The sequence below is a fragment of the Aythya marila genome (genome assembly GCF_965140915.1).
Source record: "Aythya marila genome assembly, chromosome: 23".
Taxonomy (NCBI): Eukaryota; Metazoa; Chordata; class Aves; order Anseriformes; family Anatidae; genus Aythya; species Aythya marila.
The window spans coordinates 1,684,580-1,710,308 of NC_139064.1; the positions used below are offsets into that span (position 1 = coordinate 1,684,580).

At 47.6% G+C, this 25,729-nt stretch overlaps 2 protein-coding genes and 1 long non-coding RNA gene across 4 annotated transcripts; 1 reads left to right on the plus strand and 2 right to left on the minus strand.

The window, feature by feature from the left end:
* Window positions 1-1,236: 1,236 nt before the first annotated feature.
* REXO2 (RNA exonuclease 2) lies at window positions 1,237-7,123 on the minus strand. Its single transcript, XM_082777950.1, has 7 exons — window positions 6,958-7,123; window positions 6,740-6,823; window positions 6,522-6,599; window positions 4,411-4,522; window positions 3,543-3,651; window positions 3,127-3,180; window positions 1,237-1,664 (listed from the first exon to the last, which is right to left on the minus strand). Exons 1-7 carry the CDS (start codon window positions 7,087-7,089, stop codon window positions 1,535-1,537), a joined length of 699 nt encoding a protein of 232 aa, XP_082634076.1. The 5' UTR covers window positions 7,090-7,123; the 3' UTR covers window positions 1,237-1,534.
* A 366-nt stretch (window positions 7,124-7,489) lies between these two features.
* Window positions 7,490-10,849, minus strand: RBM7 (RNA binding motif protein 7). Its single transcript, XM_082778098.1, has 5 exons — window positions 10,691-10,849; window positions 10,210-10,372; window positions 9,530-9,626; window positions 8,938-9,031; window positions 7,490-8,489 (listed from the first exon to the last, which is right to left on the minus strand). Exons 1-5 carry the CDS (start codon window positions 10,784-10,786, stop codon window positions 8,076-8,078), a joined length of 864 nt encoding a protein of 287 aa, XP_082634224.1. The 5' UTR covers window positions 10,787-10,849; the 3' UTR covers window positions 7,490-8,075.
* On the plus strand, window positions 10,600-13,628 carry LOC309886834. 2 transcript variants are annotated; one of them, XR_014318995.1, is made up of 4 exons: window positions 10,600-10,738; window positions 11,236-11,609; window positions 11,991-12,698; window positions 13,052-13,628. It is a non-coding gene; the product is annotated as an uncharacterized lncRNA (long non-coding RNA). The 2 variants fall into 2 exon arrangements; XR_014318994.1 differs by having other exon boundaries at window positions 11,236-12,698.
* Window positions 13,629-25,729: the final 12,101 nt, after the last annotated feature.

Sequence of the window (25,729 nt, forward strand, 5' to 3'; positions counted from 1 at the left end):
TCCTGCAGCAGCTCCGGTGACCTGGACACCGACAGAGTGCCTGCCCTGTGCCAACAGCAGCAGAGCGAGTGCCACGTTAATATTAATGAGTGGTGAGTGGGTATCGGTGTGGAATCAGCAGCCAGTCATGTTTAACTGAAATGAAGAGGCCGTCTCTGCAGCAATCTGACATTTTTGCCATATGCATAGGAGATAAGATATTTGTGGTGTTATATGTAGGTCTGCGGTGTATGAAAGGACGGTTTTATATTCAGATGACTCAAGACGTGATCTTATAAAAGGCCAATATGTAAAACATATGCTGCTTACAAAGTGTGAGCAGAAAAGCAACAGGTTTTTGTTCTGTGTGGGAAAGTAAACATGATAATCTTCCCTTCTCGTATTATTTCAGCAGCAGCATATCAGTACAGACTGTAGTACAAGGCCAGGCTGCAGCAGGGAAACGGAGATCTCTGAAAAACGACTCTTCCAAAACCACTGGGGGGCTATGTGCTTCTTTTTTTCCACGATACCCTTTGCATTCTCAATGAATTAATGTAGAACAGGTGATGACCTTGTTTTTTTATTTTTTATTTTTTTTATTTGGCCAAATAAAACTCAGAAGACCCATTTCTTTTTGAAAACAAATTGGTTCTGCTGGTTTGATCAAATTGACCAGCACTTATTCTCTGGTACTGTAACACTGTACTGGGGGTGTTCCTCCCCGTCAATTAGAGCATGAACCTGCTGCTCTGGGCTCCGTCCTAAAAAGACGAATGCTGATCCAGCTGTCATATCATTACCTTCTATCCTGACCTGAAACACTTAAGAGTTATTTACAAATTGAAATGTCATCTGCTTGCTCACAAACCAAGTGGCTCACACGGCTTCTTTGCACACAGATCCTGCCCACCTGGCGGTTTTATAAAGCAAACCAGTGTTCACCTTGGAACTGAAGACAGATTTGTTACCTGAATTGCAGCGCATTAGCTGGAGAGGGGCAATGCCTTGATGCCAAAGTGTCTGATACCCAGTAGACTGTACTATTGATGTGCAGCTTTCATTCTGTTCCTTAATGGACATGTTGCACAAAGGGCTTTCTCGTTAAATACCCCCAAACAAAACAAGAATATACGATTACCATATCGTGAAAATAATCGTATTTTCTTTTGCCAATGTACAAGAGGCTGGTTCACCTAGCATCTTGACATACCCAACTTACATCTCACACAAAAGAAAGACTGTATGAAAATATCATCCTTCAACGTAACTGTTTTTATTGTGTAGTGAAAGACTGCATCTAAAACCAGAGGAAGAGGAGTATCAAACAGCGTATTTTACCTAGTACGTACAAACGAAGAAGCTGCTGAGAGTTGAGTAGTAGATTTCTTGCTCAAACAGAAAAGAAGCAGTAACTCAGACTTCCATCTGCGTTTTATCAACTGCTAAGAAACAGGGTAACATAAGGGTGCAGCTTCTCAAAAGACTGGCAAACAGAAAAGAAACAGGAGATACATCTAGTATGTGCTATGGGATGGCTTGGTAAGATGAGAAATCAGCTGGCAGTTTTATCACTTTCTCCATTCTCTATTAGTTTCCTTTTCTTTTCATCCGTTTTCCTCTTGAAGATGCTATCTCTGTAGAACTGAAGTTCTTTGATGCTTTCCCTGATGTCATCAAGTGCTCTGAAAGAGAATTAAGGAGGGCTTCAAAATGCCTGCACACATCTTCAACTACATCTGGATTCTAATGCTTCTAAAAAATTCCGGGCTGTGAGAAATAAAACTCTGATATGCATGGATCACAAATCTGTCAGAAATAAAAACAACCCTCGCTACTCTTGGGCATGTGGAAAGCAATAAAAGTCCACCAGCACTGACGTGCCAGGGAGTAATGTACAGCTTATTAGTTTATGTCACTGCGCGACATACAAGCTCTTGAAAGCCAACAGGTTCTACAGCTTCAACTATTAAAAACAATTTGCTATTAATCTGAGACAACAAAGAGACAACGACTCAGGAGACCTGTTTGTTGCTCCTGCTCTGGCCAGTCATCTGCTTGCTACGTGAGCAAGGGTGACTGGTTTTGACCCAGTACTTTTTGTTACCATGCTCTGCCTGCTTGGACTGTAAGGTCTGTGCAGAAGTAGGAATCTTACTGCATGTTTTCAAATGTGCAGCACACCTGCCTGTGATTTCCACCAAGATCTCTACAAGACATCCCTTCTCTTTTTATACCAGAACCTCCTCTCCTGCCTAACACGGCCATGTCAGAACAAAGAGGTAAAGATGCAGTTACTTCCTTCCACTGGCATTTAGGAATGTCATAGCTAGAAGCACCAAGTAATGCCTACAGAAAGCCCAGTGTAGACATTTCAATGCATAGGTGTGTTGCTCTTTTTTCCACATTTAGTCTGAGCAGATGAAAAAGCAAAATGGATGCACTTACTGTGCATATGGACTTACCAAAGCCTACAGATCCCAAGGGATTTGTGTGAGACCCACCATCTCCTCTATACAGAACTTAAAATCTTAGAAAATGTGGCTTTCTAAAAATTGTTAATACTACATAGCACCTTTTCTTCCAAAACCTCAAAGCAACTTCAACTTTTAAGGATGTCTTAGATGCCGGCAGGAGCATAACTCAAAATGAAATCCTTTCACAGAAAGCAGAACAAGCTCTCTGACATACTACAAGCTCGGGAAATAGCCAGGACCAGAACTCTTATCTCCCCATGTGCAGTCTTCCAATTTTAGTTTGTCTATGAACAACTTTGCCCAATTCAAGGACAGAAAAAAAGCACTGTTCAGCGAGCTTTTTCACGTGGTTTCTCACTGTGATGTCTAAAAAGTGATAGATGTATCTACATTGCCAAACAAGCATCTCGGCTTGAATAGTAAACAAAGTGAATCAGAACAGATAAGAAAGTTTCTGACTCTGTGTATAACTCCTTCCCTTACAGTAACCAGGCTTCTGACTGGAGAATACAATCTATATGACAGGGAGCAGAATCGTACAACCTCTGCTGTCTTCTGCATTAGAACAAACATGCCTGGAATCAAAGGAAGCACGCAGCACCAGCTTCTGCTCATGAGGAGCATGTTTCCTGCATGACAAGCTCTACTTTGTTATAACGAGGAACCTCACCTGTGAGAAGCTGCCTTCTTTGGTGCAAATTCATATTCTTCTGGATACCAGCGTCTGTAAGCAGGAAAAAACAAAAAAAAACACCACTTAAAAAGGAAATTGGGATTCACTGACGTGTTCGGTGGCTGCTGTGGGTTTGTTACAATTGGTGAAAGAAGTTCAGTTTCACTGGCTTATGGCGAAGCCACAACCCCGTGAATCAAAGTGCTGCAAATGGCAGAGTACATCACTCCCCGAGTACTTTATGGTTCATTCTGTCCATCAGCCTGAACAGAAGAGATGAAAGAATGAGACGGCTGCATACAGCCATCTCCCAGCAGCCTTTAACCTTGTTTTAGAAGAGCGCATGTTAGTGCCACTTAACAGGCTTCCCTAGATTATCTTTCATACAACTATTCAATTTGGGGAATATTTACCTGCAAAGTTCTTTGACAGTGCTCACATCAATGATCCTGTAATGAAGATGCCTCATGAATTGAGGCATGTATTTGTCAAGAAATTTCTTATCTGCATGAACAGAGTTACCTACAAAGACACAAAACAAGATGTTTCTTCAAAGACATTGCAAAGCTACTATGAATATCTAAACTACAAACAGGCTATGCATGCTTGGAAAAGATCATAGGGTACGAAAAGCTATTCACTGGCAGCTCATATAACTCATTTTCTAGCAAATATGATTGTAAAGGTTTGTCAGATTTTCATTTCAGGATCACACATGGTTTAAATACATAATCCCTATATTAATTCTTCAGTTACTACAATTTCTGTCGCACAGATAAGTATCAAAGAATTGTAAAAGCATCGGGTTTTTCACCAAGTGAAAACAGGCATCAGTATTAATTTCATTTAGCCATAATCCTAAAGCCGTATGTGAATGTTCTGAATTTAGTTCCAGGTAACAGGATATTTAGCAGATTGGCATTTGGTGCTTCATTCGATACACACAGTGAAGAAAAGACACTTTGGTTTACTGTTCCGATTTTACGGTCACAGATTGCTGTCAGCAGTTAAGTTGCCCTTCCCAATTGTAACTGTACAATGAAACATTAATGCTAAAAAGAACTCAAAGTTTCCTGCAGTAGCAATGTGCAATATTTGCTTTAGGGAATCAGCAGAATAGATGATGCCTTTCTCTACTAGCAGGTTTTGATTCACACGTTAGATCTCGGCACAGAAAACTAAAGCATCCCTGCCACGTGCATCAACTGGCCTTTCAGCATCCAGCTGGGAACTGCGGGAGGGATGACATTATTATTATTATTAAGAAAGAACACATTTTACCTGCAAGAGGACAGAGACCGGGAGGTGTTTGTTGTCGTACAAAGGACAGAAACTCATACTCTGCCTGCTGCAATGAAATTTTACTCTCCTTCACCGCCTTAGTAAGGCCAGACTGCAAGAAAGAGCCATTCGTCATAAATTATATATATGCTACCATCAAAGATATTTCTAGAAATACTCAACAGCAAAAGATCAAGCAGTAAAGTACTGCTTGCTCCCCAGCATGCCCAGAAGTATTAAGAGTACAAATTCACTTTGTATTTTAAGGTATTCTGGGGAACCCAATCGCCTTTATACCTCCATAAGGAGGTATAAGGCCTTGCTGACTTTCAGGGCACCACTCACAAGACGCAAACCATTGCAAGTGCAGACGATCATAGAGCAGTCCTAAGGACACTGACTCTCCTGTGATTTTCCTCTCTGTTGCTATACTTCACAGGGTGTTACTCTCAATTACTGACACATTATGCACACCTCGTTTATACACCTGCACGCACATGATCCAGGAGAGTGTTATATTTCTGTTTAACGAGAGACATTTGCCTCCCCAGCACAGAGTAGTATGTGTAAACAAACAGAAATAATCAGAATTCTGACTGAAGTGTTTATCAAGATAACTATAAATCAGAAAAGCTTCATCCTTCTTTTTTTCAACAGTTAAATGTCAGATCTGCTCTAAGTGTTCTCAGTGATTTTTTTCCATCTGGCTATGCTATATATTTCCATGACTGTGCTGCAAAAATCTACTTGACAGATCCAAGTGGTGGTTAAAAAATTCATTATGTGGCTGCATTTTCATCTATATTCTAATTGCTTCTCTTTTCTTAGTCAATTAAAAATAAGTAGCTCCTCAGGAGCAGTGATAACGAATGCTACCATCTTCAATTCACTTGTGAACTGAAGTTGAGTTTGTGTCCTCAGCTGCAAAAGGGGAAAAGCTCCCATCGCAGTAAATTAATATTCATTTTCCAAACTCTTACTAATCCTTCCCAGGGAGAGTAAGATGCTACCGGGGGGGAGGAAGGAGGGGCCGTGAGTGTCTTAAAACTTCAGCACTTAATTGAAAACTACATTGAATTTAAATTTGTAATCAGGGATTGGAAAATCCATTCACTTTCTTGCTACAGGCAAGGAGGAAGCTTTCCTTGGTGACTAAAAACTAAAATTAATCTACTCTTACAAAAGTTAAGTTTTCAGTGAAAAAAATAAGGTAGGCTTACAGTGCTGAGGGGGACAGGCAAAAACAGCAATCCAGTGTTTACAGTAAATAGATCTGTTTAATTATACTAGGACCTTAATTTTCACTAAGTTTCTATTTTGCCAGCTCTGGACTATTCTACACCAACCCTGTAGCTATTTTTAGTTGGGACGTTATACCACGTCGTTGGCTTCTGTATTGGAATCATTATTTGCATTATTTGACGCAACACAGACCAGGCTCCAACATGAGGAGCTGTCAGAGGGGTCCATGCAACCCAGCCCACTGCCACACAGGCACTGGGACTGCTGTGGAGTCCAGCCACGGCAGAGCTCAGCACGCAGAGCAGGGAGCTGAACCCAGCTCTTAATCTCACGCCAAAAGGCACAATGCTGAATGTCCATTTTAACATGGGAATCAGTGGCATGTATCAGGGTGAGGGGTCCTATTCTACGACCCACCAAAGCTTGTCTCACAGTCTGCAGCTTCCCCGTGTGCTGTTGCTGCTTGAACCTTCTCTTGGACTCATTGACTGTTAGCTTTCACTGATGCTTTTGATTCTCAAGTCAGAAAGTAGCTTCAAGCACTATTCAAACTTATTATAAGCCAAGCTACTAAGCACAGGATACCTTGGGACAATCTGACAGTTCCAACAGGGGATGGAGATTACAGATACACAGATGTAACATGTGGCTATGCCACGGATGACCTGTGATTCTTTGGGTAAAACGCTACACGGCGGCTCCTTGGTATATAAGGATGATACTTACTGTTCTCCCATTCTTCATCTCCTCTGTTTGATTGCAAAAACCGTTCAGCACAGCTGTTGTCCCTTTTTAGAGGCCTGTACTGCAACTAGCACCTCTGAGTTACGTCATGGCTACAAAGAAATGGGACTCGCAGGGTTGCTTACCTTCCCGTGGTGCTCCTTGCACCACTCGGACATGCCATCCAGCAGCTCGTCGGGCTGGTTGATGATCAGGTTGGGGCCCTGCAGGGAGAGAAAGCACAAAATAACCCAAACCTTCCTGAGGGGGATCGTTCGGGGCAATTCGGCATCCCGGGGCCGGCGCTGCCCTCATGGGGCCTGGGGGGGGGGCTCCGTGAGGCCGCTCCCGGCTCCGTGCTCACCTCGGCCAGGACGTTGAGGTCGCAGTCGGTGATGAGGCAGGCCATCTCCAGGATCTGGTCCTTCTCCACGTCCAGCCCCGTCATCTGCCACACAGGGGAGCGGCACCGTCACCGCGGCCACCCCCCACCCCGGCCCCCCCGACCCTCCCAACCCCCCCGACCCCCCTCTCCACCGCCCCGCACCCCCTCACCCCCTCTACCGCCGCCCTCCCCCGCACCTCCAGGTCCACCCAGACCATGCGCTGCCCCATGCCGCCGCCGGCCATGGCCGCCGCCCGCCGCCGGCCCCTCCACAGGCGCCCGGCGCAGCTCCGCAGGCGACCGAGGCCACCGCGGCTGCCGCCGAGCATCGCCGGCCAGGCCGCAAAGCGCCGCCGCCGAACTACGTTTCCCGGCGGGCCCCGCGGCGGCGGCCCCAGGGCGAGCGCGGGCGGCGAGCGCGGGTGCTGCTGGGAGTTGTAGTTCCGAGTGAGTCGGCCGCGCGGGGTGCGCCGGGAGCGGCGGGCGGGGCTGCCGGGCTGCGGCCCGGGCTATGGCGGCAGCGGGCTGGGGGCGGTCTGGGGCTAAAAGGTGGCTTTTTGGTTAAAACACGTTGTTTTCAACCCCCAGGGGAAGGAATGTGGTCGGTGCAGGCGCTAACCGGCCGCACTCTCAGCTCTTCGACCACCACAGCTTTTCCCAAGCATATTTCAAAGGCCAAATGGGTACAAACGGGGGTGAACTGAACGAATAAATCAGGCTGTGAAAACATTCGCGTGTGTGTGGTTTATCCACGGGGAGGCTTTTAATGTTCTTCTCCAAAACAAGGAATATTCAAAAGGAATCGTTTGTGTATCAAAACGGTTGGAAACGCACGTCAGGTGCCACAAAGCATCACACCCCTCGGGCTCTGCTTCAAGGGGTGTGTGCCTGCACCTGACAGAGCCCTCCTCCTACAAAAATACACTCTTAGTTATAATACAAGCACCCAACAACAACTCTTAAAATGTGGCACGTTTGTTTTCTTGCATAGAGCCCTGAGGTGTTGAGTTATCAGAATTATAGCATATCCCGAGTTGGAAGGGACCCGTAAGGATCATCAAGTCCAACTCCTGGCACCGCACAGGTCTGCCCAAAAGTTCAGACCCTGTGACTAAGTGCACAGTCCAAGCACTTCTTAAATTCAGACAGGCTTGGTGCAGTTAACACGTTTAAAAATAAGATGCCAGTTTTGGAGCATTCTGCTAGTAGTTTTACAAATGTTAAATGGTAACTTTGATGGGTTTATTTTACAGAGATTCGGTTAGAAACAGATTAAAGTTTCCCATAGAGTTCTTTGAAGCCTACTGAGTGCTTGTTAATGCCGTGATGGGCGCCACTTGCCCTCTCTGTAGTTCTCTCTTCTGTTATCGTAATCGTGGCTCCAGCCTTCACGATTCCTGTCTTCGTAGACAAAGTCGTCTCTGCTCCCCCGGTAATGATGGTCAGAGTCGTGGCCTCTGTCTTCAAACCCGTAGTCATCCCTTTTGCCCCTGCAATAGTCAGGCCCACGGTCCCCAAAACGCTGTTCTCGGCCAAAATGCCGACTGTCCGAGTAATAGGGGTGGGAGCCCATCCTGGTCTTGCGCAGCGCTGCGACGTCTGGGCGCCACTGCATCTGCGAGGCTGACGAGTGGTTAAACGAGTGCCCGTGCTGGTACCCGGAGGCAGCAAAGCCAGGGTGATCATACTTCCCACCGTACTGGGACTGCTGCCGCATCGCACCGTGCATCTGGAAAACAAAAGAGAAAAAGGCTCGGTGGATTTGATGCACTTTCCTTCTGGCAGAGCGCTCAAACTAAAAATTATCAGGACCCCATGCCATAGAATAATCTCCTGTGCTGGCCTCTGAGTTCCATGTGAATCATGCTGCAAATACAAGGGAAAATGAGAATGAATCAACAATATGAGACTGACTGCAGATGTACAGAACGGCTGCTACCAAGGGCTTTATCTACAGCTGGACTCGTAAGGCTCCAAGACCGCCCAGACGTCACACAGCTTAGTAGCAGGCACTGTCAGTCTTTTGGAACGGTTATTTCAACGCTCCAAAAATACATTCTTGTGACCTAATACAACCATTATAGGAAACATCTAAGTAGTCAAAATTAGAGCCAGCTCTTTCACTTTATCCGTCATCTGTGACTGCAGGTTTAGACACTATTAACAGCACAGCTTACCACTCCTTGTCTCTGAAGGTTATCAGGAGACGGCAGAGACCTCTGCACAGATGAGAATCCTGCTGCTACCATATTATCTGGACTCTTATCGTATCTGCAGAAAAAGGGATTAGGAGTTTTAGTCTTAAATGTTTCTAACATAGGATATTGCCACTCTAAGGGGCACTTGCAGCCCAGTCACACTGCTACAATTAGAAAAAAAATAACTGGGCAAGCATTCACCTCAAATTACTACTGCTGTGAGGAAGTAGTGCGGAGACGCTTGCATCGTGTATTTGGCAGAACTCTCTCCACATCACCGAATCTTTTCCATACTCATAGGAAAACAGTTTTTAAACAGGAATGTGACTTGGGCCAGAAGCTCTGGCAATCAGATCTTTTGGAAAGTCACTTTCAAGATGACCCTCTTCTTTTTGCATTAGGTATTCAGGTACCAAGAATGCAGGGTACTGAAGGTAATAATAATGCAAGTACTGATTCCATAGGGAAGAAAGAGTAAGTTGTGCTTGGAATGAGAGCTGGGAAAGCTGAGTGTGTCAGTGCTGTTTTTTAACTTGAACTGCACACGTGTACCTACAGTGCGGACTCTTACCTGCTGGAAGCTGGATGTGCTGTGCCAGATGGGCTTGTATTGGCATTTCCATGTGGTAAAGAAGATGAATTACCGTCCTGAGATGCATGACTGCTCCCTGAAGAGAAACAAACATTTCATGAGACCGCCAAACATCAGTTAGATTAACTTGGATATGAAATGAACTTGTAAGATGCTAACAATTTCCGCATGCTTAATTAGCTCTCAAGTTTCACCAGCGATCTGCAAAAGCATACAATCTGGTTTCCAAAACAAGATACCGCATCTGTCTTAATGCCCAGTTGGGAAAGACGCAATCAGGCTTGCAACATTCTGGCCAAAACGCCTCACTTAACTAAAGTCAGCAGCAACTTTCACTGCTGCTATAATTTAGAAGGGCTTTCAAGGGTACAGAACGAATAATCGAACAAAAGAGAAGACTCAGCCCAGGGTTTATATGCCCCCTGAAGTGGCAGGTAGGTCCCTGGTCAAAACCCAAGGGCAGAAGCACATGCCTGTGTGACAACACATTCTACAACGTCATCGGCTAGCAGATGAGGGGCAGTTGGATGAGAAGGGTGAGCAACAACCATCGCTGACCAACTCGGTGCACCTCTGCCAGGTTTGGGGAGGAGGAGAAAGGCAGCAGCTCTGCTTCCCACCTGGGAGCTGCGTTGTTTTGTGTTTCTTTTCCTGGGTACCTGATCGGAACTGAATTTTGATGGGCCTCCCGTAGAGCTTGATCCCGTTGAGCAGGCTCATTCCGTAGGGGACGGATTCCTCGTGCTTGAAGTTGACGAAGGCGAACTGCTTCTGCTTGCCATCCCTGTCCTTGGGGATTTTAACCTTAATCACCGGCCCTGCCTGCGGATCAAGACATGAGAGACGTTAAGCGGGAGCGGAGCAACTCCCCAAACCTTTAAAAATAAATAAATAAATAAATAAATAAATAAAGTTTTAAGGTTTTAAAGTTTTAAACCACGAAGGAGGAGGGCCCCCAGGAGGCGGCCGCGCGGGGGCGCTCCGCTCCCGCACAAGTTTGTCCTCCCGCGGCCGCCGTCCGCCGCCCCGGCCCCTCCCCATCATGGCGCCGCCAACCGCCCGCCCCATCCCATCCCATCCCCGCCCCGCCGGGGCCGGGGCTAAAACGGGCGGGCCGCGGCCGCGGAGCCTCGGCGGCACCTGGTGGAACAGCTCGAAGATCAGCTCCTCCGTCACCCGCGGGTCCAGGTTCCCCACGAACAGCGTCCGGTCCGCTTCGGCGGCCGCCGCCCCCATCGCGAGGCCCGGCCGCCCGCGCCCGGGGCCGCCGCCGCCGCCGCCGCTCGCTGCTGCGCAGGCGCGGAAGAGCGCGGGGCCACGTCACGGGGAGGAGAGGGGGGAGGGGAAGGCAGCCCCGCCCGGCGGCGGGCGGTGTCAACGGCTGAGGGGCTGCGTGAGGGGAGGGCTGGGGACGGGGATAAAAGGCACCGGACGGGAAATTCGGTGGCCAAAAATCCATAATTAGGGGCCGAGGGGGGTGTGAGGGCTGCGGGGGGGAGCGCGGAGCCGCCAACGGCTCCCTCCGGCACGCCCCGCCGTGAGGCGGCCTCGGTGTCCCCTCGGTGTCCCCTCGGTGTCCCCTCGGTGTCCCCTCGGTGTCCCCTCGGTGTCCCCTCGGTGTCCCCTCGGTGTCCCCTCGGTGTCCCCTCGGTGTCCCCTGTTCTCACCGCCTCCCTCTCTTGCAGGTCCTGCTCCAGAGCCCAGCCACCACCAGGGTGAGGTAACTTCGCCGTGAGTGCCCTGAGCCGCCAGGATGAGCACGGTTTTGTGTAATAATAATAAAAAGGAAGCACAGCACTGAGTGGAGTGTGGAACCGTTGGTTCGTTCCCTTTTATTGCTGCAATACTCGCCACCATCCCAAATACTGCCTCCTGTAATGGCACAAACACACGCAGGCTGCTTTGCATTCCTCCTCTGAACAGCTGTATTACTCTTAATGTGAAGACAGCGCTTTTGCTTTTATGTCTGAGCAGAGTTCTGGACACCCATCTCTCAGCTAAGGTACTTCACCAGTGTGTTGCGAAATAGCTCCCCTTTCCCATGATGTTTGATTGCATGGTAAGTACAGTTTGCAACAACTGTAATTCCCCTGGATATTTTGGAACACGCTGGATGTAAAACAAGGATATTTTCCATCTGGAAATTTTTTGAAAGGGGAAGTTCAACCCTCATTTTTCATTAGATTTCAATGCATTATGGCATATCCTATTTTCTTGTTAATTAGGCCCTGTTCATTTTCTCCAGTTCATTACTTACTACCGCACCTAGAATTTATATTCATTTGGTTTAATCGTGTTCGCCTGGTTAAATTCTAAACAGTTACTCATTCAGAAAGGAAATTATTACCCTACTCTGCCAGGACTTCCACTTTGGCTTAATTTCCCTGGAGCCTCATTTGCTTTCTTCTGTGTTTTTTTTTTCCTTACTGGGTCCCCGTAGGTTTGGTTGGAAGTGTAGTTGACAGCTTTACCATCATCAGCTTTCTTCACTTGGGCTGGGCATCTTCAGATGGATGTAGCAGTTTTGCACGGTGTGCGGTACGTAGCTGGCTGAGTTCAGAGGGACCCACAGAACGTGGTGATGGGCTCAGGCTGGCCTGTTGCTGTCTTGCATGGCCAAGACACAAAAAAATGCACAACAGGGGAATGAGAAAACAATTTCAGATTTTTTTACAGGCATTTTACAATCCTGTTGTGGTTTTTGCCTTTTTTGTTGCTTTATTCCCATTTGCTCTTTAATAAAACCCTCGAAGGTATTTGCTTTCGGGGCAAAAAATGTTTGTAAGCTTCCTATTTAAACTCTTAGTATAAAGGAGCTTATGTTGTTGAACATTACAGAGACTTACCAATTCTGCTTGTTTCTGCTTAATTCAGTTTTCACCTTTAGATTAGGCTCTTAGTGTTGGGTCTTAGTAGTCTTCCTGTTCCACCACTAATCATTGTTAACAATTACTCTTACATTGCAAAGGAAAGAGCCCAAGAAATCAGTGTCAGTCTTGCAGGTGACACACACAAGCCACAGATACCAGACACCACTTCTCCCCAGCGTCATTTGCATCCTGACCTGATCCAGCTACTTGAGAAAGCGGTGTTCGTGTCAGACCAGCGGAGGCAAGAAGAGCAATTAGTTCTCAGATTGCTGCTGCACGTGTGTGATCTTACCACCTAGTCCCAGCTCACAGGCTGGGAAAGGGCGTGGGTGTACAATAATTCTCTACTGAAGCTCTGAAATGTAACAGGGAAATGCAATGCAGAGACAGTAACTCTGCTGGGATGCACCTTGGTTAAGGCTCTGTGGTGGTGTGTGTTACAGCTTGCTACTCTAGCTACAGATATCTGAACTCCCCTCAGCCTCAGTTGTGTTGGACAGTCCATGAGCCCACAGGACTGTAGTCCATCTGTCTGTCCGTCCCGTGTCTGTAGTGCAGCCTCTGTCCTCAGCGCTGATGGCAGATGTCAGCTGTGCCTTTTCTCGTGCCTGATTGCACTCATGCTCCTCAGGTTATTCAGCTGCCTCGCTGACTTCCCTGTGCAGATGACAATCTTCTTCAGTGCTGCGGTAATGGGGCTGCTCAATTGAAAGTGCATGCTTGAAAATTCTCCACGCCCTGCTATCCTACCAGAAAACAGGTACCCGTAATTACGTCAAATGGCAGAGAGCTCGGTCAGACAAAGCCATCGCAGATGACAGTTCTTTCACTGGAGAGCCTAAAAGAATGGGTCACGCCAGCTAATACAATAACCGCACACCTTATCCCTATATGCAATTTTCATTAGGGCCATTGAATGTCTGTGACTGACACCTGTACAAAGAGGGAGAGAAGCAGATAGATAAAAATAACAGCTACAGTTACGACAATAAAGTGAACTTCCACGGGCTTTTGTGGTTCAGTTCTTTGGCTTCTCGTTCAGACCCGGAGTGAGTTATGGGCAAGTCAGAGTGGCAAACGGAGGAGGCAGAGCTCAGCCTGGAGTGGGGAGGAAGAAGTGAAGACGAGTAGCAGAAGACTGGGAGAGGGGTTCCTCCCCTTCATGTTTTCTCTCAAATAATTTTGTATTATGTTAATAAATTTTACAAGTCAAATACTGAAGTTTTGCCTGGTTTTCTCCGGTTTTGCTGCTGCTCTGTGCTGTGATTTCATGCCCTGATGATCTTTTAGAAATACATTAACAAATGATCTGCCCATCTCTTCACTCCAAGGTGAAAGGACACCCGCTCCCTTCAGCCACCCTCCTTCCCCCTGTCCTTACAAGCAGGATGCCACGCCAGCTTTTCCCTTGCATGCACTGGTCCCACCGAAGCTGCTCAAGCCAGTGCCACCACGCTTTTTGCCAGAGAGCGCACAAGCAGGCAGGATACCCCAGCCTTCTAGCTGAGAAAGACTTTCAATTACTCCTGGCAGGTTGCAACAGAAGGGTAATTGTAGCTACAAACTTCTCCATGAAGGGAATCATTGTGCTTTTTAAACAGACCATAAAAATCTCCAGCAATGCTGATGTTCGAACAGTTAAACAGCGATTAAAGACACCCGCACTACAAGACCTGGGCATGTTATTTCCAGAGAACATGTCAGCAGCTGCTGAATTCCTGCATTTACTGTGCCTCTGTGACAGTCGCAAAGGTCTTTATAGAAACAATTATGTTATATTCAGCGTTAAGTAGCGAGTGTCAGAGGTTCTGCGCTCTCCAGCACAGCAGAAAGTCTGCGCTGGTGCAAATGTTACACCACAGCCCTAAAAACGTCACTGGGGCTTTTTATTAAGTTCTTACCAAGAAAGTGAAAGGAAAACCAGCAGAGAGGTGGACGAACCCCTCTACTCCTCCCCTGCTCTTGTGTCATGGGGAGCTTTTACGATACTTGCAGCCCATGACTCGCTTCAACCTTCAACTTCTTCATGTGCTAACCCCAGCCGGAGCATAGCACTCTATTGTAGGTGGCAGAGGGAATGATCCATGCTCAGCACTGGGTTGCCTTCCTTCCCCTCCATTTAACTCACTTGCTTCTCCAGGGACAGCTGCTCCGAGCATTCCCACCAGCTCTGGGTGGCTCTGCTGCACTTGCCTCCCTCCTTCAGGACCGATATCCCTCCTGGTGCCTTCTGCTGCTCTCCTTTTCTTCCCCATCATTTTACTTCTCCCATACCACCTGTGATTGCAATCCCACCGGCAGCCCCTGAGCCACACAATCCCTTTAAAGATGACTGTAATTACTGGCAATCCCTGGGATTACGTTACGTGTCCATGGCTTTACAGCAATTGACAGCAACGACGCGGTACAGTGCGAATCAGTATAGCTTGTTTTTGCAGCCCAACGGCTTTGTAAACAGGATCAGAGCACCCAATGCATTTACTTCTTAACAGCAAGCTCAAATTGGGGTGTTTGGCAAGAAAAAGTGGCGAGGGAGCTTAAGGCCGGAGAGTGAGTGCCGTGCTTCCCGGAGCTGGGAGGAGGAGGAGGAATGGGTCCACGTCCTGAACAGCGCCTGAAACAATTCCGGGGAGGGTTGCTGTGCTCTGCCCCAGTGCTTTCGCTGCTCTTGCTCCCTGCGGGACCCCCCCGAGCCCCGCGGTGCCGGGAGCAGCGGGAGCCCCGCGCTGTGCGGTGCCGGCCACGCAGCGGCAGCAGAGCCCCGCGCTCGCCCCGCAGCCTCCCGCAGCGGGGCCGGGATGCTCAGAGGGCCCGGGGAGCATTACGGGCTCGGGATCTGTGTAATTGGCCTTTACTTCGTTAATGATCTGCTGCGAGGAGCGGGTGAGCCGCTGTCACCCTCCCGCTAACAAGCACCATCCCCGGCTTTGCTTCGTGCCCCAGCGTTCCCACCGGTCGCTGCAAGCCAGTTGCCAAAGGTATGAAGCAGAAAAGAAAGTCAGCTTGAAAGATGGACACGATAAAAAGGCCTTCCTCAGAGGGCAAAGTGAACAGCAAGCACTCCCTGCTACTCCGGCAGCGTGTCCCCCAGAAGCAGGGGGCTAGAAGGTCTCCAAAGGGCCCCTCCTGGCCTTTAGGGCTTCTTTGCACTGGGATTTCAACCCCAAAGCAGACCACAAGCACTTCCACCTTGCCATCAGAGCCCATTCACAGTGCCCTAGGACAAATCCCGGTGACACCTGGAATCTGAGCTCTGAAATAGGAACCGAGGGAAACACACAGTGGGGTACCCATGGACCTTAACCCTCCCCCCCGGGCATGCATGGTAGGCTGCAAAGCAGAAACTCCCACCCAAGGGGAGATGCCAACAGCAAAGCTAATATTGAAAATGAAAATGCAATGCTGGTTCAGCCTGTGCCCCTGAGAAAAGTGCCTCCTGCTGCTGCTGCTGCTGCTGCAAGGCCCTTCCCTGCGTGCCCCCCTGCCTGCTGCAGCCTCCCTGCACATCTCTGCCTCCCCGGTTTTCCATCTCTATTGAAATCTCAGTACTAGACATCTGATTTCCATTTTCCCCAGTACTTTTAGTTCAATCAAAGTATGTGATTAGGGCTCTGTGGGCTCCATTGTCATCTCTACCTAAGTGCTTCTCTGATTGATATAAACAGCATTTCGATATTTACGCTGTGGTAAGTGGAATGTGTTTCTCTGGTTACTTTACTGGATAATGCACAAAATCTGCCACTAAAGGGAGAAAAAAAAATAAAAATAAAAGTTCCTGCAGAAAATGTGGTGGGAGGAGAGGAGTGGAGGCCTGATAGGGCAGCCCTGTGCCTTGTCCTGGTCCCATCAGCATGACAAGGAGTACCTGCACCCACCTCACCACCTGGCTAAGCTGCAGCAGCAGCCAGGGAGGTTATAAAGGGTGTGCAGGAGGCCCCTATTTGCCCTTGGGGTTGTGCTAGGTGCATTGAGCTGGAGGGTGGAAACAAATCTTCTGTATTTTATGTGCTTTCAAGCAGACAGAGATTAGATGCTCTCCTTCATTATATCTGCAAGAAAATGCATAAAGTATGTGCCTGAAAAGCAAATGTTTTTAGTTTCAGATATTTGTAGGGAAGGGGAGCAGCTATTCTTTTGTTGAAAAAGGGTTACTTGAAAAAAATAGAGGCAATCGTGCTCTTAAATGATAAAATGTGTTTATTTTCTGAAATATAACTTTAAAACAGCTCTTGGAATATAAGTTTCACACAGGGGGGCTTGTGCAAATGCTGCAGCTTTCTCTCTCAAGCACTGCGAAACTTCCTCAGGCAGAAGTTCCTGGGTAGTTCTCCTGGCAGCAGGCCAGGGGGTCTGGGTAGGTAATATGCTAGTGACCCAAATATTCTGCAGAGGTATGCTCTGAGGTAGGATGCTCCACCTTTGATAGAGTTGGTTGGAAGCATGTTGTTGGCTTTTCAGCAATTTTTTCCTTCTGTATCTACCTTTTTAGTTGGTAAAAATTGCTGCATTTTAAAAGCTTCAACAGAGAAGTTTTGAGCAGTTTAGCTGGGTGCTCTTTTATCTAGCTTTAAGAAACATGTGGACAACCGATCTGGATTTATATTGTTTTATGTTTGGTATCTGGAAGTCCCATCCTGGGAACAGGGGCTGGAGGTGGGCAGCAGCCTGGGAGCTGCTCCTCCTTGCTGCGGGTCTCAGTGGGACCACGATGAGTCTCCTGCTGCCAAGCAGGTGCAGGGACCTGGCTGGTTTTCTGTTGCATGCATGTTGATATGCTCTTAGCTAAATTATGTTCTTGCTAAATGGGCAGTGCATGTTGCTGGGACCTCACCTTGGGTCCTACTCTAGGCACTTGCTTGGAACTGGGAGCAGCTGGGGCTGGAGGCACTGTGGGTGTGCTGGGACCAAAGATTCCTCATGCTCTGCATGGCACAGAGGGTCCTGAAACAAAACTCTCCCTCTCCAAGCACTTCTTTTTTTCCTCTTTCTGCTCTTACTCATTGATGGAGATTGAAGCAGTTCTTTTCCTGGTTTAAGTTTCTCTGTGCTGTAACAAGAAACTAGCAATTAACTATTGTAAGAGTGTTTTACAGTCCTGTGGAAACCTTTTCTATCCACTGTGTTTTAAATGGTTATATCTTTTATTCCTAGTTTTCAGGAGTATAAAACTTTACTACATTTGCTGCAAACCTTCATACTTTGCTTTGCGGTTTATTGCTCCCTCTGCAGATATATCTTACTCATAAATAAGGCTTTCATCTCTACAGTACTCGACTAAGAACTGCAAGGCTCTGAGCGGTTTCATTAATGGGACTTTGCCTGGAAATCCCAACATGATTCATATCAAACCTCAGCCTTTGCTTGGCCCAGTGGTGCAGAGCTCTGAGAGCTGTGGCAGCAGCAGGTCGCTTGGCTGGGTTATTAATGCCCCAGCCAGCAAATTGATCTAGTGCTGGGAGACTGATGTGATCTAGAATTGGATGATGAGTGCAGAAAGCTTGGTGGTGAGCTGGAGGAGCTGGGTCTCGGTGCTGGGGCTGCTTTGGGCTGCCCAGACTTGGGCATGGAGTCTATTGAGCCTTGGAGCACAGAAATGAGTGTGCTGGCTCCAGCTGTGCCCTGCAGACCCTTCTGAAGGTCCTGCTCTTTCCTCACCTGCAGTGGCACAGCTGTCTGCATCAGCATTGTCTCTGAGTTTAGGACCGATGGTTTACCCCTTAGCAGAGGGGGTAAAAGCCCTCAGAATTGCATGGTTGGCACCTCGGGCAGCAGAAAGCAGAGAATAAAGGCACAGCTGAACTCCAAAGGTCCTCACATCATTCTTCACAACTGCAAAAGGGAAGCAAGTGCTCTGTCCCACAGGCATGGCTCGTGAAACCAGGCTTCCCTGCAAACCCTGTCTCATTGCATCATCTTGAGCCTTGGCATTATTCAATCAGCCCCTGTGCATTGAGCTGGAGAAAAATATTTATCAGTTTCCTCAATAAGCCAGAATTAGTTGTACAACTGCCCTTTGACGTGCTGCTACGTGACACAGTCTCTGGGAGTTGTAGCGTGCCCTCGTGCTTTGTTTATCAGGATTCATCCTTGACTCCCTCACAACACAATAAGTCAATACAGATCTGCACAGCAGTCGGAGCTCCAGACAAAGCTGCAAGGTTTGGTGCAGCAGCCAGAAACGTGAGTTGTCAAGAGCTTTTGAGTGTATTCACATATTGCTTCCTTTTTGCTGGCAGCAGAGCAAAGAAATGCTTGTTACTAGCGGTGGCGTTAACCTCTGACTAGATAGCTGGGGGACGCGTGTGAATAAACTGTTCTTTGTGGGGGCTGATGCCTGCAGATGCAGAACCGTTTGTTAAAATATACATTCTTAGGGCCAAATCCCTGGTGGGTACAAATCAGCCCTGAAGTCAACAGGGCAGCAGCAGCTGCAGTCGGCAGAGTTTAGCTGTCTGTGTAGCTGCTCTCACTCAATAGCTTCCTTTAGCTGGAAAGTTTCCTTTTTAATAGGAATTGTTGACAATTAATTATCTAAAAGCTCTATTTTCCCTTGATTAGGAATGCAGCTGATTACTCTCTGTTCCCATGATCTGAGGGACAAATAAAGAGGTAGAATAAATAAATTTGAGTCTGCTGTGGACTCCAACAGTGGTTCTGCTTGCACATCTAGAAAGTGGAGTCGGTGCACAGAGCCCACATCTTTGTAGGTCTAGGAGGAGGAGCAGAGAATACCAGTCCCTGCTGCAGGTTTGTTTCCAGTGCTGTTGTGACACAAAGGATTCAGAAAGTGAGGGGTATTTACTGCAGCTTTCAGCCCCCTGCATGCTACCTGGTAATTTCGTCATCATCACATTGCTGTGATAGCGGTTTTAAAAATCATGCCTCCCCTGTCCCCTTTTAACAAAATACACATTTAGAGCCCACTTGTTTAGAGCTGCGTGTCCAGAATGCCAGCAATTAAAATATTGTTCATTTAGAATGAATGGACTAACAGTCACTGAAGGGTGACCTCCACCAGAAGAATGAAATTTGTGTTGTGAGATTTCTGTGCACCAGCAGAGCAGGCAGTAAGGTACCCACTGTAAGTCACCAAACCCAGGCACCTCCCAATCACCCATTCCCCTGAGCATCCCCACAACTGTGCTGTGTTTTTAAAACCTGCTTTCCTGGGCTTGGGGAAAGAAGGCACATGTTGGGAGTGATGCTCCCAGCTCCCTGCCCACAGCCCTGGGGCTGGCAGCTCCTGCGCTGCCGGATGGTTTATGGCATCATTTGCCAGTGCTGATATCTGCTACCAAGCCTCCAAATGTCAAAGCTGGCAGTGGGGATGCAGGCAGTGCGAACAGGTGGGCTGTGCGAATCTCTGGGGTCCCACCAATTCACACGGATTCACAGGAAATAAATTAATGATGGTGTTGGATACAAAGCCCTATTCTGGGTGCAGGTGAGTGAGCAATTCCCTTCTGACAGGCAGAGAGGGAAGGAGACCTGTCATGATCAGATTGCCTTTGATTTTATTGTCTAAGATAGCCTTAAAGGTATTCTGCATTGGCTTTTCTCTTGCTTGGCATTTTTGAAGCAGTGGCAAGTCTTGCTTAAAATAACGAGCACCCCTGCTAATTGCAGCAGACTACCTATTCGCAGTGCAGGGTGTTTCTTGTACCCTCTCCATTTAAGAGCCAAAGGTTCTCTCAGCTCCTGAAGACACTGCAGATGTTCAGAGCAAAACGCATCACCCCTATAAGTGGTGTAAACCCATACAGCTCTGCATAAATGGTGCAAAACCTGCTCCTAAGCCAGCCCATGAACACGGTCTTTGTGCCATAAACCGAAGTATTGTTACCCACAGGCTCTCTGTCTGCATGGTTTTGATTTTGTGCGTGCCATTTTTACAGGATTCCTGAGTTAGCCTTTGGACAAGTAATATTGTATTTTTGACATCCAGTTAGGATTTTCCCATAGTAGCAATACTACAGGGATTATATTTTCAACTTGTGACTTGTCTGGGAGGGGAAAGGTTAATGAACACCTGCTGTGTTACTGTTACATTCATTAAACTTGCTTAGAAATTTCATGGCCACGTTTGTACTCCAGGCAATGTCAGGTCTCCCCCCGACAAGAACCGGGGCTTTAAATCTTGCTGTTTCCAAGGAAAATAAATGCACGTATATGAGGAAAGTTTGGGGTCCACATGCCACAACAAGGGTTCAATTCAGAGTGTGAAAAGGGGAATGGCTGTTTTATTAATTACGGGCCTGCCTGTGATTATCCCAATCGTTTCTGGTGGGAGCGGTCAGCTCCGTAACAAAGCGGTGCTGTGTCCCTGGCGCGCTTCTGGAGCCGCTCTGGATCAATGGCTGGGTAACCGAGAGGTTAATGTACAGTGTGTATTGCAACTGGTTGTGATTTCTTCATTTTACTATCAAGATTTTGTGGCTTATTTAAAGCTGCAAGTGGCCATTAAGAATATCGGTGAGTAAAGTCACTTGGCTGCCTGCATTAATTATTAACTCGTAGATCTGAGCCTGTAAATGGCACTGAGGGAAGCCCGGCGGCTCACTGGCGCGTGCCGCTGCAAAGACTCCGGGCTCTTTCCAGCTCTGCCTCTAGGAAGCACTCTGGCTCCAGATAAATCCCTGCCAGAGCCTCCAAAATGGGGAAGAGGACTCTAAGCTTTGCTGTGAAGTGCAACCAATGTGGTCTTTGGGAAGCGCTTCTGAGTTTTTGGGGTCAGAAGACTTGGTAGTGGGGAGAGCTGTGCACAAAGGATGTGTTACAGGGAAGGATGTGGCTGCAGCTTGTTCTCAGCTCGATGGCAAAGATGAGAAATGAAGCACAAGGCAGAGACCCGCACAGCCCTGGAGATCTGGATGGGCAGGAGGTGGAAACCAGTCCCCACCTGGGGGTCTGGTAGGAAGGCGCTCGTTGTGTGCTTATCCTCCTGTGATGTTTGTACCACAGCAGTGGGCATCCCCTCGAAGCACCAGGGAGGGGAATGGTCCTGTGGGCAGGGTACTCCCAGCTTCCAGCCAGGAGGTGAGAGCCAGTGCAGGAGTGCCTGGTGCAGGTGGGAGCAGGGTGGATGCGCTGCCTGTGCGCACGGGGGTCCTCGTGCCAGCCCCTCTCACCTGCCCCTGTGCAACTGGGCTCGAAACATCCTGGGAGCAGGCTGCTGCTACTGGCCAGATGATCCCGTGCAGATGGCAGAGAGATAAATGATGCCATCTTTTTACTGTAGTGGTTTGGCCGTAATTTCTAAAAGACAGTTATTAGATGCAGTCTTCCCTTTTTCAGGGACTGTGACTCCTTGGGCACAGGGAATTGCGATGAGGAAGGTAGAAAGCGAAACCCGACGTTAATAATGAGAGCAGTGCCCAAAACCCCATCCATTCCTCTCCTCCAATTTTCTCCTGTGACAATTTATAGGTTAGTTTGATGCTTGAATAGCTGTGTCTCTCCAGTAATATGTATTCTCGGTAAGTATTCCCCGCTGTGGCATATCCTAAGAGAACTCCATCAAATAATTATCTTCCCTTTTATTTATTCACAGTCTTTTCACTCGATCTGCATCACTATAAAATATTCCAATGGTTTCCTCTTAGCACAGAGCTTTCCTGAGATTGTAAAGTGTATTTATGTACAGTATTAAATCCACACTATGCGACTCTTTATCTTGGCACTTTCCTCATTTGATGCTACTGTCGGGCACTGGCCCCAGCCACCTTCTGCATCTGCTGTAATGCCCTGCGTGATCAGCACACACTGAATCCGTGTCACTTGCCCAAAGCCTGGGGCGAGTGACACGTGGAAGGTGTTGGTGCTGCCTATGAGACCTCTGCCTTGGTCTCTGGGGCTTTCAGGAAAGCGTGAGCATCAGCCTCTGATCACCACGGAGCAAAAAGGGCAGCAGCCAGCCTTGGCACCCAGCGTGCTGTGCCTGGCAGTGGGGTGGGACGTGGTGCTCTGAGGCAGGGTAGGTGCCTGAAAGGGTCTGGGGGAGCAGTGAGGCTGATCCAGAGGGATGGAGCAAGGCAACCCCAATGGGAAACCTCCCGTTACCTCTGAGATTGCTTTGTGCTCAGTGGTTCCACTCAGCGAGCACTAGCAGTACTTCAGTGCTGTGTCTGGCGTCAGTGCAGAACTGATTTACCTTCTCTGGCTATTTGCTAGCGAGCACTAGTGTTGTTTTGCTGGGGTGTGCAACACAGAAGCAGGAAGGGCAGGCAGCAAGCAGCAGAGACCTGCAGCAAACGCTGTGTGTTGCCCTAAATGCGTGACATCCATCCCCCATGTGTGAGTGGGTCCCTGTCCCCAACAGGAGGACTGCAGCTCTTCCAAAACAGCTTTTCATAAGCCATTATATCTCAGTGTGGGGTTTGGTGTACTTTGCATCAGTTTACCAGAGGATATTTGGTGTCCTGGACCTCAAATGGCTTCTTTACAAAGCACCCATGCAAGACAGCAGCAATAGTGACTATACATGTAGCCATGTGGCAGCATTTTGGCAAGAGCAAATTCTCCTCTGCAGTTGTGGCGTAATCCAAAGGTTTTATGGGCTGAAAGGTCTCGTGTCAAAATGTGATCTGTAGCTATTCCTGAGTCCTTTTCACACAGAAGAGTTCTTCCCTTCTCCAGGGCTGAAGAAACCAGAAAAAGTAAAACTGCCTCTGCAAGTTTGTGCTGCTCTTGCAAAGTTTTTGAGCATCTCACAGGAGCCTGTAAGCTGCGAGGCAGATGCAACGTCTGTGCTTTGTGCCACGTCTGGTTGCCATGATTTGATGGCAGCTGGTAATAAGTTGGTCATGGCATCATACAGCAGTGACCGCTCATAATCAGAGCTTTTACTCCCTGCTTTGCCTGCAGTCAGCTCGGCTGGAACGTGGAGAGGATTTAAAAGGGGTTGGTCCCAAAGAGGGAGATGCCAGGGAGAGAAACGGTTATGATGATGACCATAATGCTTACAGTCATTTGGCTCCAATACATCTTTAAGTGGCTTCCTATCAAATCGAGAGGAGAGTTCCCTAGCAAGGGTTAACTGAGTGTATAAAATTGATTGCGATTTTAGTAATTCAGTATAATCACAGTCTACCAGCAGGTTGCTTTTCCAGCAGGAGGGTTTGGAATTATTTTCTGGAGTTTGCAATATAGAACTTAAATTAAGCCTCAGAAGTCAGAGGAGCTCTGCTGCATCTCTAATGTGGTGCTAAATTCTCAGCAGCACATTCTCTGTATTAAAGCCTTTGCTAGCAATTAGGTTCATTAACTATCACAATACCTTATTTATTACTCGGCATGCCATATGGTTTCCCAGCTAAAGAATGGCACCCGTTCTAGCACAGACCATTTGGCATCATAAAAATGTTAACAAATAATGTTATGGCTCTCAAGGGCAAAAGGGCTCACTGGGTTGCAGGTCTGAACGGCAGGAGAGAATATGAAAACATTTTTCTTCTATAGCAAAATAAAGAATTCCTCGAGACAGAAGTATTCAAAGAATATAACGCTCACATAACACAAATGGGAGTTTTATACATGCCCATAATGGTTATGTCAATATTTGCAGTAGGCAGTGCTCTCACTCATCCCCTTTCCTTCCCCCACTTCTCTTACCCTTCTGAGCATGAATGTTTTGGGGAGAAACGATGGAAGAGGACCCACGCAGTCCCTGGCTGCCTCAGGATGGGTGATGGCTAGATGCACCATGGAGTTTGGTGCTTCTTGGCAAAGGCCTGCCTCGTTCTTCTGTTTCTTCTGGAGATCTGTGGCAGCTTTTCCTCATTTGGATGAGGGTAACTTGTCAGTTCTAGGCAAAAGCTGAAGTGTTGGGGAAGGAGGAGGAGAGGTTATCATGGAAGAGTCTGATTTTGCAATCTGTTGTTCCCTTGTTGTTCACCCCCTTCTTGTCCTGTAGCTTTCAATATTTTGGAGATGATGTGGGTGATCTCTTGGCTTATACACAGCCAGGGACCTGGAAGAAGAGCATAATTTATTACAGCTTGATATAAATGTGCTTAATCTGACACGCCTTGTTTCTTGATGGCACTAGCTTCTTACATGTCTTGGTGGGGATTTTTCAATGGTGTTAGCTTTGTGGAAATAAACGTCTTTAAGAGGTTTCTGTAATTTTGGGGGGCTGGGGTTGATTACTGAGATTTGGCATTTATTACAATCCAAGCTTCATCCCTGCAAAAACAGTTCTGGGCACTGCATCAAGGCACTTTAGATGCTGGCATGTTCACATAACACTGATTTTTTTTTTTTTTTACACTGCAAGATGACCTGTAAGGGGTGAACTTATGCCAGTAGAAAGGAGCAAGTCAACAGTGGAATATGAAGCTCGGTGTTCTAACCCTGAGAAGAGTAAGATCTCAGTCTTGTTGTTTGGTGGTCCTCAGAGAAGATCAGAAACCTGTGTGCATCTCAGGATGGGAGCTCTGTCCATGGCTGAGCTGAGAGGCAGCTCTGGAAGGGATGCAATGATGAGCAGTATTACTGTAAAATTTACAGGCTTTAAAGCAAGAAAGGACTATTTGTGATCACCTTGTCTGAACTCTTGAGCGATGCTGGTGAAGCATTTTACCTGATGGTTAATGTAGCGCTTCTTCATGCCTGAATTAAGGCCATTTTTTTAGGGGTCCCGGCAGTTCTGCATGTTTTACTGCAGCCTGTGGCATGCAGTGCAGTGTGAAGCCAGGTCCTGGATCAAAGTGCTTGGCCAGAGGATGAGTGACCAAAGACAAGGTCCTGAAGCTGAGAACCATGGGCACTTGGGGTCCAGAGTACTTACGGCTCGTGAGAGAAAGGAGTCAGATGTTCCTGACCTGAAAAACTGCATTACTGAGCAGGGGATGTCAGGATGGGACAGACAAATGTGTGTGGTGGCAGTGATGGGGCTCAAGGTTAAGGTATTTTATCCTTTTTTTCCTTTTCCACTGAGCGGCTCTGTCAATAGATAAGTTAACTTCTTTTACATCAGGACATGGATCTGAAGAACAGGTTTGGTAATCCACCCTCTGAGCAGCTTTTCTTTTACAGTTAGGATTTTCAGCACTGTAAGATTGAAAGCCCCGTGGGGGGAAAAAGATGAAGTGCAACAAGCTCGGACATTTTTGCAGGGGTCCTTTGAGGCTGAGGCTCTGCCTCATTTCTGGAAGTGGCCAAAAGATGGAAAAGCTGTGCCCAGACTTGGCTGTCCCACGTCCATCACATCCACGTGTGAGGTGGCACAAACTGTCACCTGCACAGAGCCTCTGCACTGAGGCAGAGGGGAGGTCATCCCACCCTCACTAGCAGTGTCCCAGGAGCTGTG

Coding starts and splice junctions, on each gene's coding strand:
- RBM7 (XM_082778098.1), bottom strand. CDS start 10,786: ATGGGGGCGGCGGCCGCCGAAGCGGACCGGACGCTGTTCGTGGGGAAC. Junction 10,373..10,690: donor TCTTCGAGCTGTTCCACCAG/GTGCCGCCGAGG, acceptor CTTGATCCGCAG/GCAGGGCCGGTGATTAAGGT. Junction 9,627..10,209: donor CAAAATTCAGTTCCGATCAG/GTACCCAGGAAA, acceptor GTTTCTCTTCAG/GGAGCAGTCATGCATCTCAG.
- REXO2 (XM_082777950.1), bottom strand. CDS start 7,089: ATGCTCGGCGGCAGCCGCGGTGGCCTCGGTCGCCTGCGGAGCTGCGCC. Junction 6,824..6,957: donor TGGTCTGGGTGGACCTGGAG/GTGCGGGGGAGG, acceptor CCTGTGTGGCAG/ATGACGGGGCTGGACGTGGA. Junction 4,523..6,521: donor GCAAGGAGCACCACGGGAAG/GTAAGCAACCCT, acceptor TCTTTCTTGCAG/TCTGGCCTTACTAAGGCGGT.